At 48.6% G+C, this 14109-nt stretch overlaps 1 protein-coding gene across 1 annotated transcript; it reads left to right on the top strand.

Moving 5' to 3' along the window:
- Positions 1–592: 592 nt before the first annotated feature.
- On the top strand, positions 593–6277 carry DNASE1L3 (deoxyribonuclease 1L3). Its single transcript, XM_021530618.3, has 8 exons — positions 593–909; positions 2320–2408; positions 3032–3124; positions 3416–3528; positions 4016–4128; positions 4447–4604; positions 5452–5548; positions 5774–6277. The coding sequence occupies exons 1-8, from the start codon at positions 706–708 to the stop codon at positions 5927–5929; spliced, it is 1023 nt and encodes a 340-aa protein (XP_021386293.2). The 5' UTR covers positions 593–705; the 3' UTR covers positions 5930–6277.
- The last annotated feature ends 7832 nt before the right edge of the window (positions 6278–14109 follow it).

Here is a 14109-nt window from a genome sequence, read left to right on the forward strand (position 1 = left end):
CTGCCTTTATAACTTGACTGAGGGCCAACAAACATGTCTCTGGCTGAGGGCTGACACGTGGTGGAGGATTAAGAGGGTAGGGGGTGATTTCCCTGCAAAAGCCACCTCAGGGGACCAAGCCATCCCACCTGCAGCATCCTCACTCAGGTGTTGTTTAGCCAAACTCGTGTGTCCCCTTCCACCACGCAGCACCAGCCAGACTCACATGCACAAACCAAGACTCCTGTGCTGGGGACACTTGGCCAGGAGTTTGAGGGGCAGTGCTGGGACATCATCTATCTTACCATGGCTGCCTGGCAGATCCTTCCAATGGGTTTCTGGTGCCCTCCAGAAATCCCATCTTCCCCCCTGCTGCTTCCCAGACCCTTTCACCATCCACCTCATCCATCTCCTGGTCTTGACCGCTGTCCTGGAATGGAGCCTGGTCCTGGTGTAGAGTGGTCCCAGCTGGCGCCCACTCATGGCAAGCATCCCACAGCTGGTGTCTCCCTGTGGGGAGGGATAGTGAGTTCTGCTGGAGCTGTTGCTCTGCCAGGATTCTGAGGTTGGCTCAGAAGAGCCTGCGTTCCCTTCAGGCACAAGTTCAAAGTTTCCATGCTGCTTTGTGCTGGGAGATGAAAGTGAGGGAAAGGAGGAAATGGTGATTCCTGTTCATGATTGACACAGCTGACTGCTCGGTTTCACCTCCCAGCCATAGAGGGACGGATGCACAAACACACACACACACATTTCTTTATAGGCACGCTCGCACAACTCATTTTGCCCAGGTCCGTGAAGATGCTGCTCTTCTTCTTACTGTCACTCTTCCATTTCAACCCATCTCTGAGCCTAAAAATCTGCTCCTTCAATGTGAGGTCGTTTGGAGAAACTAAAATAGCCAGACCTGAAGTCATCGATGCTGTGGTAAAGGTATGTTTGTTTGCCTGGGTGAGACAGACACTGAGCTTTCTAGCATTTCTTAGATGCACCATCTTGCACTTTGTTTTCTTTCACAGTTAAATATCAAGCAAAAAAAGGAGCTAATTATTTTAAAAATATTGTACTCTTAAAGTAAAAATCAGCCTGTGGTTGAACAGAATGCATGTTGTTATTTTAGATTTCATAGTACTATAGCACAAAAAAAAATTGCTTTTTCCTTTGGAAATTGAGTTACAAAAGGAGGAAAACCTCAATGTACAGTAAAAATAATTTTCACTTTGAATCCACAATACTTTGTTTTGTGATACATTATTTACCTTCTTTATGTGCTAATTATTCTCAAATATTCTGGTCTAATTAGACCTATTTTCAGGACAGCAAATAGTATCTGTCAAATTAGAGTCTGGTAGAAATTTGAAAAAACAATTTCTGTAAGCAAACCCTCATCATCAGGCTGCCTCTGCAAAAGCTGAAGATAAACCTGGTTTTAAAAAGACTTGTGGTTTTGCCCTCCCAGATGCTACAGTGAGGAGGACGAGGGGCTTGGCATTAGTGAGGTGGCTGTGTGTGCAGAATGGCACCAACGAGGAATGGCACCATATCATTGGGTTGTATTCCCTTTATTGCAAACTGGCAGAGAAGAGTGGTTTGCATTCCCAGACCGTTCTTCCTGTACTGTCATCACTGTGGGCAATACATACTAAATATATATTTATATATATAAATATATGTACTAATTGTGGATAAGTTTCAGGGCACAAAGAGGTTGTTGTTTTTTTTTTTTCTTTGCAAAAATCACCCGCAAGGTTTAAAGAAAAATGAAACCAGGGGCAGAGGGAAGCCTTTGAGAATGTTGGGCTTTGGGTGAGCTGGACTTTCCCACGGGGAATCCCAACAGCAGCTGTGGGAGCTGAGCCTTCAGTCCCTCTGAGGTGTGCAGTGCCCCATGCTGAGGCAGGGAGTTTCTTTGGGCTCCAGGGGCTGTTTCAGAGGAGTCTGGAACAACCCGGGACCGGTGAACGCTCACCGTGGGGCAGGCGCGGCCGGGGCAGAGGCAGCCCCCGGCACGGGTGGTGCTGCTGGAATCGGGCTCACGGGAGCGGCTTTTGCTGCCCCTTCCCCTCCACACTTCCTCCTCAGGGTCAGGTGCTGAAGCTTTTCGCTAAATTTGAAACTCCGCTGCTCCCGGGGTTCCCTCTTCCAGTTCCTGCTGGGGTGTGCAGCAGCTCTGAAAGAGGAAAAGCTTCGTTCCGGCCCCTGCTCCCCTCCCACGATCCCGGGCTGCATGCCACTTCTTTCTCTAAGGATTTCCCCCATGCCCGTGACCACTTCTTTCTAACCCCTTCCTAATCCTCTAAGCCCAGGCGGGCGCCAACTTCCTCCTACTCCTTCCCCTTGCAGATCGTTTCCCGCTGTGACATCATGCTGCTGATGGAAATAAAGGACAGCAAGAACCGTGTTTGTCCTCTCCTGGTGGAGAAGCTCACCAGGTAAGGGTGGCCATGGGCAAATGGACAGATGGGAACGCGGCTGGGCAAGAGCCTGTGCTCTGCCCAGTGCCACTTTACTGGGGCAAAATCTAAGGATGTCCCAGCGCCAAGAAGGACCAAACTCTGGCAGTCTCACTGAGGGACAGGAGCAAAGGCAGCTCCAGACCACTGTAGAACACATTTTTTAAATCAGTATAACCAAGTTAAATTCAATTTGCTACAGAGAAGCTCCCGAAGGAGAAAAAGAATAAGGGGAAATGCCCTCACCGGGCTGGCATCAGGCTGCAGCAGGACAGCCACCTTCCTGCAGCACTTGGAACTGCTTTAGATTAGGGATTGCTTGCCTGGACAATCCAGACATCCAGAGGAAATAGCAGTGTTCAGCTGGCTGGACATGATAACAAGCTGAAAGAGAAACAGAGGCTGCAAGAGCAGGGAGAGGGTGGAGCGAATAGCAAGTGATGGAGCACGGATCCAGATCCTGAGAAGGGTTTAGTGTCTGTACCCACCTGCTTCTGAGGTCAGGCAGGCAATGCCAAAACCCCTGGGCACAGGCAAAATTATCTCTCTCTCAGCCCCTTGTGAGTGCAGAAATTAACTCAGGAACATCCCTTTCCTTCCAGTCAGCTGAAGAGACCAAAGGAGGAGTACAGGTGTGTGGCCAGCAAGAGGCTGGGAAGGAACAACTACAAGGAGCAGTATGCCTTCATCTACAGGTGGGTGAGCCCCTTTGCCAAAAGCCAGCCCCTCCCCCTGCTCTCTGGGGCACAGCCCCTGCTCTCTGGGCTGGACATGGTGGTGGCTTTGCTGTGAGGGAGCCAGAGGTGCAGGCTGTGCAGGTGAGCTGGGCTGTGCCTGGATGTGGGGATCATCCCAGCACAGACACCTGTGTGTCTGTATCCATCCCAGACTATGGCCAGGGCCCAGGTCAGAGCACGGAGTCAGTGTTAGACACGTCTCAGTGAGCCACGAGTGTGACATCCCCTATCCTGTTCATTCTGCTGCAGGCAAGATCAGGTATTGGTGAAACAAACCTACCAGTACCCTGACACCCAGCCTGGGGATGAGGATGTCTTCTCCAGAGAACCCTTCATCATCTGGTTTCAGTCTCCCAAAACCGGTGAGGTGTTTCAGAAAGAAGTCATTGTTCCGCTGGGAGCCAGCACAGCAGCTGCACGTCAGAGGGGAGGCTCCAGGGGCTTAATCCAGACCCCACACTGCTTTTCCTCCCAAGAGCAGCATCTTCCCTCCAGGGCTGCTGCCTCTGGGAAATCCCACAGCCCTGCACATGCCCTGCTGGGAAAGCCTCTGCTGCTGCCATGGGCAGTGGGTTGGTGGATGCATTCCATGCTGCTGGCATAGCCTGGGAGCAGTTCCTGCCTGGGTGCTGGGTCGGGGTTTGCCTGCACTGGCACAGCTCCTCAGGCCTGGCTGGGCACCTGGAGGGGCTCACTGTGCAACCACAGAGATCACCCTGGCCTACAGTCAGAGCAGAAGCTGTTTCTCCCTCAGAAAAAGCCCTTGCTTACAAATCAGTCTCTGTTCCTTTGTGACTCATTCTCTGTTTAACCATTATATTTTTCTTGTTCTTCTGCCTTGTTTTAAAGCTGTCAGTGAGTTTGCTTTTATCCCTCTGCACACCACACCAGACACAGCAGTGCGGGAGATTGATGAGCTCTATGATGTGTATTTAGATGTCAAACAGCGCTGGAAAATCGAGGTTGGTTGCCACATCTGTGTCACCAATTGAGCTTTGGTACTGAGTCACTGGCCACGTTATTCACTATTCAGAGCTGAAAACCTTAAACCTATTGACAATGTGCCCCAGGTTTTAAATATCTCTTTGGTGTATTTTCATTGAGCTCTCCACATTTTATACAGTAAATTTCATCACCTAATAAAATTATCACCAGCGTGCCCTGATGTGACCAGCAGAAAGGAGAAGCCCCACTGCATCCATGGACCATAAAAATCCTCAGTGGTCTTCTTTTGAAAAACTGTCCTCATTATTACATTTGGAAATCCTTTTACCTTCCAGAACTTCATCTTCATGGGGGATTTCAATGCTGGGTGCAGCTATGTTCCCAAAAAGCAGTGGAAGAACATCCGTCTGAGGACTTACTCCGAATTCCTCTGGCTAATTGGTGACAAAAATGACACAACAGTGAAGAACACCACCAGATGCCCATATGACAGGTAAAGGGCTCACTGCCAAACCACCCACTGGTTATGACTCACTGAGAGAAAAATTGTATCAGGAGGTGTCAGTGACCAACAGAGGAAACAAATGAACATGAGTCCATCAAAGACAAAACAGTGTCCAGGGGAAATGTGATCCAAATGCTTCCAGTCAGGAGCACAAAGCCCTTTGCAGAGTGGGCTGGGTAGGATTTACACAGAACCAGCCATCGCTGTGGCTCAGGTGGGGACAGATGATGACAGGACAGCCAGCAGCACTTCTCATCTGCAGGGAGCCCTGCAGACAGCTGGCAAGAGGTGTTGCTGCCTTCTCCACGCCAGCTTTGCACCACGGCTTTTGCTCTTATGTTTGTAATTTGGATTGACAAATGCACAGTGAGGCTCTGCGTGGAGAGGGGACACCTCACCTTACCCTGGACATGTGGCAATCCTGCTGCCACTGCAGCTCCCTTGGCAGGGACAAGAGTACATCTGCTGTTAGAGCCCAGAGTCCTCTTGAAGGATGAGTTTCTGGGTCTGAGCAGGCCCTCATTAATACCTCAGTCAAAATCCTGTGATCTTTGTATCCAAAGCAGGGCGTTGAAATTTGCAGCATTGTTGGTGGGTTTAGACAGAAGTCATTTAATGTTGGTTTCTGAGGCCAGTGCACACCAAGATATTTATGTGCCTCGCTGCCAAGGAGGCACCTAAAGGATCTGACATCGCTGGGCGGGCGGTCCATGGGTGAGGACAAACCACACACAGCTGTGACTTCATCAGGGCCACTCTGCCACCAGCTCAGTGCAGCGAGGCCGCCACGGGTCACGCACCCCATCACAGCACCCCATTCCCTTGCTCCTTGCAGGATTGTGGTCAGGGGACAGAAGCTCATCCAGGCTGTGGTGCCACACTCTGTGAACATCTTTGATTTCCAGGAGGAATTTCAGATGACCGAGGAGCAGGTAGGCACAGCACAGGCTCTGCAGCAGCAGGGAAGGGCTGACACGGGGGCACAGAGCCAGCAGTGCTGAACAGACCTGGCTGTAAAAGCAGCTCACTGTGACCATCACTCCCAAACTGCAATCCAGTGCTCATGTGCCACCTCCCCACATCCAGGCACTGCACATCCAGGCAGGGCTTGCACAGAACACAGGTGGCTCCCAACCCTCTGTGCTGTTGTCTTGCAGGCGCTGGGAGTGAGCGACCATTTCCCAATAGAATTTGAGTTAAAAGCAAAAGGTGGCTTTTTCAACTGGCTGAGATCAAAGTTTTCAAGGAAGAGGAGACCAAGAAGAGCCGCTCAACCAGATCATGAGCGTGTCAGGTCCTCCTACCTGGCATAGAGATACACAGATGCCAACAGATCTCGTAGAAGACTGGTATAGAAATGCTCACAGCAAGTGCAATATTTAGTGGGTAAAAAACCACAAATATTTTGTTAAAGTTCTAATATTTTGTGTGAGAAGGCAAATTAAGACTTAACGCTGCTTTTTCTTCATTGTATACAGAAATAAATTAGCTAGAAGCAGCATATTGTACTTTTTGTCACAAATGTAAGGAGCTACTGCAGGGCTACAATATTTCTGTGTGCTTTACATGCAACACCTGAAGGGCAGGGAGTTCCCATGGGCTCTGGAGCTTTGCCATTCCTCTGTTGGGGCAGAAGGATTAAAAAAGACCTTTTTGCATTATGTGTGTGTCTGTGTGTACGTGTTAATGATTCAGAGCTGCAGCCAGTGGGTATGATGTTGTACCTGGTGGCTTGCAATGCAAAATATTGCTGAATTTAGAGATTTCTCAGTGCGGGGTTTAAATTGGTCACAGCATCTAGGATATGGGAAAGACAGAAAGAAAAGACAGAGACAAGCAGTGAGGGCCCCTTTTGTGCACTGCCCAGCTCAGAGCAGCAAGAAGATGATGGTTCTCACCCCTGCCCACCTGCAGACCTCAGGTGAGACGTCCTAGGGATCCCAGGTGACACTGCTGCCAACAGAGTGTCAAAAAATTCACATCAAAATCTGATTTCAGCATCCTGGCGTAGAAGTGAACTGCACCCCCCTCGAAAAAAAATCTCCATGGCAGTCTAAAGTCCTCTGATGAACCAGATTTTAATGATGATTATTTAATGTAATGGTGCAGCAATCTGTTTTCCTAGCTCAGCCCACAGGCAGCATTTAGTGCAAACCAAACCCTGCCACACAGATGGCATCTGGGGAGTGGGAATAATCCAACTGTTAGTAGAGACAAATATTCATCTCCCTTCATCAATGCACCCCAGGTTGCCTGCTGAAAGGGCAGGTGAGTGAGAGAGGCTTTGTGGGGAGGGAAACAGTTTGGCATTTGTGAAACCCACTGTTCAGGGAGAAGAATTTGAGGAAAGAAACTAAATTAAGAGAAAATTATCTCAGGAGGTTGTGTGCAAAGCGGACAACAAATCCTCCAACTTTTAGTAGCAATTAAAGTAGAAATGATACAGCATTTTGTATGCCCCCTCACACTGCAGTCAACACAAAGGAAAAACCCTAAGAACAAATATTTACATTGGGATTTTTATAGAAATGCCACTTTCTAGCTGACATCAGTGATGGTTCATGTAAAGACTGAAATCAGTCTGAGTCTCTGGCCTCACATCTTGCTTCTATGTAAGTACTTTATATCTCTTGGCTTCCAGAAAGGAGCAGTGAACAGGGAAAGAAATCACCCTCCAGAAAAGCAATAATGGACACATTCAGTCATGAAAGATATATAATTACAACTAATTTTTACTAGAAATATTTGTCCTTACTTGCAATATTTGGTATAGCCTTTTATCCAGCACCTGAAAATAAGAGATGTGGCCAGAGGGCAGCCTCAGGAGTGCTGCCAGTGGCTGCTGGTCCCGAGCAGTGTGCTGGGTTTGGGTGGGATAGAGTGAATTTTCTTCACAGTAGTTGCATGGAGCTGTGTCTTGGATTTATGCTGAACACTGTGTTGAAAACACAAGGATGTTTCTGGTGCTGCTGTGCAGCACTTACACAGAGTCAAGGCATTTTCTGTCTCCCACCCCACCAGCGAGTTGGCTGGGGATGCACAAGAAATTAGGAGGAGATGCAGCCACAGCAGCACTGACTCAAGGGATATCCCATACCAAATGGAGTCCTGCTCAGCACTCAAACCCTGGGGGAGAAGAAAGGTTCATCTTGCAGAGATGCTGAGCTTCTAACTGACGGAGAGACATCTTAATGCAAAATGATGCTCCTCCATGGAGGGCTGGGACATGGTTTTGTGGGATTCACAGCAGAGAGCATCTGCACATTGTACATGTGATAGGGGCTGGGAGGTGTCCCAAACTCCTACTGTCAGCACAGTCTGTCTCTCTAGATATTCATGAGACAATATTATAATTACATCCTAAAATATTTAACAGTTCATGCTGTCTCTAGATTTCCCCCCCCCGGGGATCATTACCCAGCAGTCCCAACTGCAAAGGGGTTTTAAGTTGTTCCAGCCTGCAGGAGCCTCAGTATATTCTGCAGCCAGAACAAAGTGGCTGCATGAATAAGGCTTCTTGAGCTTTATTTATGATCAAACAGGAGTTTTTCACTGGGAATCCAAAATTCCTGGAGAGACTTTGTCTCATGCAAGCCAGATCTCAGATCACGGCTGGGAGAGAAACAAAGAGGCTCTTCAGAAGCAGAAAACTGTTTCCTCCCCAGCAGCCCTGTTCACAGAGAACACAGAGCAGAGGGGGCTCAGCTGAACAAAAAGTGCTAAGACCCCCAATCCTTCAGGTTGGGGTCCTTGGGAAGCCCTTCTCCAATACTGGAGGCACCCTCACTTCCCACAGACCCAAGGTCTCCACTGCCCGCAGAGAGACCCCTCCCAGCCTGCACAAGGTCTCTCTGCTCCTCACCACACAAAAACCCACACGAGGAAGGCTTTTGCTGCCCTAGGGCTGTAAGTCTCTTAGCAGGGGTACCCCCAGGCACCCACAGCAGCAGCCCAAAGCAGGACTGCCTCATTTCCACAGCCTCAGTCATCGCCGCTGGATAGGTTTGTCCATCTGCACCTTCACTTGAAGAGGGCTCCTGGCTTCTTCCTGCCTTGGCACTGCTCCCCACTAACCCACCTGACACCTCTGCCTACCTCCTTTTGCCTCTTCTGAGCTACTGGCAGCAATGAGGACAGAGGGGAGCTGGTACAAAATTCCCCAGGGACCCACCTGGCTTCTTTCAGGGTCTGCACCTAATATCCGATCTAAACCTCCCCTGGTGCATCTTGAGGCTGTTTCCTCATCCATCCCCCACCTGGCTACACTGTCCTGTCAGGTATTGTAAAGTGATAAGGTCCCTCATGAGCCTCCTTTTCTCTAGGCTAAACAACCCCACCTTCCCCAGCTACTCCTCATAAAAGTTCTGCCCCAGACCAGATGTACACATGTACAGATGTTTGGCCACATACAGATGTGCAGCAAACAACTGAGCTGCAGCCCCCAGAAGGGCTGTGTTGTGCTGTAACACAGCAGACCTGGTGGCACTGACAGCAAAATCCAAGGCAGAAAAATCAAAGAGCCTACCAGTGTGATAGCAGCAGCTGGTCCAAGCTCGGCTGGCTCGTGGCCCCTCAGCCTCTGGAGGGATTGTGAGGAGCACTCACGCCCCAGGCTGGAGCTGGCCGCTCACTGACCAAGCATTTGCCACAGAATAGGACCACGAGTGGAGCAGGGGCTTCCTGGGGCATCAGTGCTCATGTGGCACTCCAGGGGAGCTTCCCTCAGTGCCCCTGTAGCCCAGAGCTCAGCGGTCCTGTGGGGATTTTTCTCTGCCAGGCAAGCCTGGGAGATGGAGAAAAGGAGGTGAGGGCAGCACTCATCTTTCTCCTGCCTCTAGTCAAAAGAAAAACAAATTTAAAACCCACTTTCCCCCCTCCATCTGTGGCTGGTGAACAGCAGCTGCAAGCTCCTTCAGCCTCTTGCCCAGGGTAAGGTTTTGTCTCCCTCAGGGCTCCTGCCCGGCAGCGGAGCCGGAGCGCACCGATGTGACCGGGGCCCCTCTGGTGGCACCGCGGTGTGTCCCAGCTGTCCGGGGCATTCCCAGGGAATTCACACCCCCAGCATGGCCAGCAAACCCAGCAAGGAAAGGAAAAGGAATTTACCCTCCTCAGCTGGGAGCTCATGGATCTGCATCACCCCATGTTCTCCACACGGACGTTTCCATTCACTGCGGACAGCCCATGGCTGACCCCAAGGAGTCCCCAGGCCTGCCGTGTTTCTATGTTAATTTTGCAATAAAAAGGGAGCACTTTGTTGGCTTGAGGTCTAGTTATTCTTTGCCCACAGTTATTTAACCAGGAAACGTGCTGTGATGAGCCTCCCGAGGTGGCAGCAGCTCCCAGGACCAGGTGCTGGCAGGTTACAGGGCACATCCACCCCTGGGAGCCCTTGGTGTCCCTGCCACACCTGCACCAGGAGCACAGGGGCAGCTGGCCTGGGCCAGCAGTGACCACAGCCTTTCCTGCCTTCCAACCCCCTTGAGATGTCTCCTAGGGACTGTGCTTCTGCTCTTTGGTGGCTTGTACCTGCTTTTGGGAAAGACGTGAGGCTGTTCTGGCACCAGTGCCACCATCCCCTGTCTGTAACAGATGCCACCAAGCCCTTTTCCAGTGTCAGGGGGAACTGTAATCAATTTGGATCAGAGGCTCTTTCTACAACCAGAGAATCACAGAATATTCTGAGTTTAAAGGGACCCACAAAAATCATTGAATCCAACTTCTGACCCTGCACACAACCCCAAAATTCACATTATGTGCCTGAGAACATTGTCCGAGGGCTTGTGAACTCTGACAGGCTTGGGGCCATGACCACTTGCCTGGGGAGCCTTTTCCTGGGCTCATCCACCCTCTATGTGAAAAAACTTTTCCTAATATCCAACCTTGACCTCCCTGAGCTGGGTTTAGCTCACATTCCTCTCTATCATCCTGACAGATCAGGGACACAACCTCTGCACTTTCACCTGGTATAAAACCACAAGTGCCCTTTCTCTGCAGGCTGGTTTTCCAGTAGGTGTGAAAAACAAGGTTAAATACTTTGTGTGTAATTTTAAATATAGAGTCTCAGCTGCCACTGTTTGCAGGGGCAATATTCTGGTAGAGAGAAGAGAGATTTATAAGAATTAATTTCCATATTGGCAAAGTAACAAAAAAACCTTCCCTGAAAAGCTCTGCAAATGCTGGCATTGAGTTATGACGGCTTTCTGTGTCTCTCATTGGGAGGAGAACTTGACCCCAGCCATTTTTGGGGAAGCCAGATGCAAAATCCCACCCCCCAAACAAAACACCCTAGCTGGATATCACTGTCAGAAGGAAATATCCCCCCTGGCAAGACCAGCTCCTTCATGGGTTCCAAAAGACTCAGACTTCCAACTCAGCAGAGATGTAAATATTTGCAGTACCAAGGTCTTGCAGAAAGGGAGCTCAGCACAGGAAAGAGCTGTCAAACATATCCCTAGGTCCTGCTAGATAATTTTTTCCTATTATTTTTTTTTAAATCATATATACTAGCCTTTCATTCATGCCATTTAAAAAATGTGCTTTAAATCTCAGTCAAATTAACAGTGACAGGAGCTATAAATCCAACCTGATTTAGTGACAATATTTCTTCTAAGCATGCAATATAAATTCACAACTATGAAAATTAACTCCCAAAGTCTGAGAAATTCTGAAAAGCCATTTAAAAGCCTTTTTTCAGGAGGCCCTGGGGAAACAGCCCCACAAAAGAGCGGGGCCTGGCAGCAGGGCTGTTTTGATAACCTTCTGTGAAAGGGACCTGAGAATATTAACCATTACTAAATGTTGTGGAGGAAAAAAATTCTGTAGCTCTCCCTGCTGCTTTTTCAGCTCAGATGGAGCTGTGAAGGTATGGCAGCTGGGATAGGAATATGTCTAAGTTACTGTAACACAAGGAAAAGTTACTTTTAAAATAAACATTTGTTTAGAGGAGTTTGAGAGTTTGATGCTGAAATGTTCAGGTAACCAGTGGGTTTAGTCCCAGCAAGGCTGGGTGCTCCAGTGCATGTTCTGCACTGCTGCTGTTGGCAGCAAAATTCCAAATACTCCTTTCTGCTGCTCTGGATGTGGACAGGAGAAAAAGTAAGAAAAAGAAGATCCTCCAAGCACAGATAAACACTTGGGGAAGCTGCCAGCAGCTTTGCAAGGCCCCATTCCTTGTGTGCCAGAGCTGTCCCTGACCTGGCAGAGGACAACTGGGCAACCAGTTTCATTTGGCTCACGGGAGAGCATGGCACAGCCAGCTGTCGTAATAACAAATGGTTTGGAAAGTCTTTTCTCAAACAAATAAAACACACTATGTAAAAAAGCACCGTGCCATTCCCTGAATTAAGTTTCATGCAACTCCTTCCCACTTTCTGTCCAGTAATGTTTCTAATCCCTTTGGATAGGCTTTTCCATGTGATTTATATAATGTACTACCACAATTTATACATAGTTGGTTCCCTTTTTTTTCAGGTGAAAAAAAGTGCATTGTCTGCACCGCAAGTACATTTCAATGTGGAGTAAAAAATTAGTTAGAAAAGAAAAATCAAATAAATTAAGAACAAATAAACTGCAAAAGTGAGCAGTGGGGAAAAAAGTTTCTGGATTAGAAATGTCACAATCCCGCTTTTAATAGACAAGTAGAAGGAAAGGTTTGCATAATCTTACCAAACCCAGAGCCCTGCAAAGCAACAGCTCTAGCACCCACATTGTCAATGCACCTGGCTGATGTCAGAGCAGGTCAGAGCTTTTTGGGGTGAAGGGAGATTGAGCTTGGACACACAAAGTGCTCTGTACAGGCTCAGGCCTGGAGACTGACCACTGCAGCAACATGGACAAAAAAACTTAAGTATACTGGAATACCTTTACACATATAAATATATACACACATATATATAATGATTAAAGTATTAATTATACAAATATTTTAAGCAAATATTATGTAAATATTAAATAATTTGAAGTATTAAATAAATGGAATATTTAAATCATTTAAATAATATTAAATACTTTTAAATGAAAGTTATTAAAATAATTAAAAGACATATATTTAATTTATTAGAGATACTCACAGCTACACAAGGCAATGTGCAATTACCAGTTTTGCATGCAACACCCCAATATATGAGGAACTTGCCATGCTGGCCGCAGAGATGGCCATCAGAAACACAAAGCCAAGGCCATGGACAGCCAGGGGGCTCTGAAGAGGGAGCTCCCCAAAGCAAAGGAGAAGGCCAGTGGGCAACCAGTGAGATCTCAAGGTATGGCAGGAACAAGCACGGCCCAGGGTCAGGGATGGCTACAGGGCAGACTTGAGCTGCAGGATGAGGACAGGCCGAGTGTATGGGTTGTGAGGAGTTCCAGGACATCATCTCCAAAGACCCCTTCTCTTTGGCCATTGAGATGCACCAATGCATCCCACCAATGCTGGGCAGGGGGCTGGAATGCTCTGGAGTTACCACCCCATGGCAACAGCTGTGCTGCAGGGACTTACCTTCCACCCACCAAAACACCCAGGGAAGCTCCCAGACGTGCCATGGGTCCCAGCATGTGTTCCCATGGGGCAGTGCCTGCCCTGGGGCTGCCCTGGCTCACTGCCAGCAGCAGCAGGGCTCCAGCTGGCCACCAGGCACTGCCAGATCTAGTGCAGGACAGATCGGGCCAGCTCAGGAAGGATGAAGTTCCAAGTGACACTCACAGGTACTAAGTGGTGAAATCCTACTGCAAACCACCACCAAGGAGAGAGGCTATGAACAAATAAAAAGAACTTAAGGTCAACTGAATTGTCAGAAAAGATTTTCCACACCTAAAGGCAAAAAACTGATGCTAGTCCTCTTCCTATACTGAAGAAAGTGCATCTTGTACCATTGCAAGTCTGCCCAGCAGGAGGCACTGGGACACCAGTAACACGTACACGACACCCCGCCCTGCTAAGGATAGCCACTGCACTTAGAAACCTTTGTTAAGGTGCCAAAACCAGAGCAGAATGTCCCCCAAGGCACGGATCTGTGCCCAACACAGTCAGTCCTCAGCTGGCAGAGCTGCTGGAGGTAGCTGAGTGTTGTTGTCCAAAATCAACCCTGCCAAGAAGCTCTTCTCATCACCACTGCTGGGGGCTTGTAGCAAGGTCATTTTTGTGGCCACTCCACAGCTGTCAGTGCCCAGGCCAGACAGAGTTGGTCACTTGAAGCAGAGCTCAGCTTTTACTGTTGCTACTGTTACAGGAGGTAACAGTAGCAACGAGGGTCCATCAACTTCACAGACAGCTCCTGATAATTTCAGCCTGTGTCATTAAAGCAAGACAAGGGGCAACAGGCAAGAGAAGGCCAGACAAACACAGAGTGGACTGGGACATAGGAGTTATGCAGGTGAGATGCTTTCAAGGTTATTCACAACAACAGCTGTATCCAGGCTTGTTTCGTTTGAAAACATTGAATAGGAGGCTCATGCTGACATACCTACCACAAGGCTAATGAGTTAACTATAAAAAGGAAAT

Source organism: Lonchura striata, chromosome 12 (assembly GCF_050655825.1).
Source record: "Lonchura striata isolate lonStrDom1 chromosome 12, ASM5065582v1, whole genome shotgun sequence".
Classification (NCBI taxonomy): domain Eukaryota; kingdom Metazoa; phylum Chordata; class Aves; order Passeriformes; family Estrildidae; genus Lonchura; species Lonchura striata.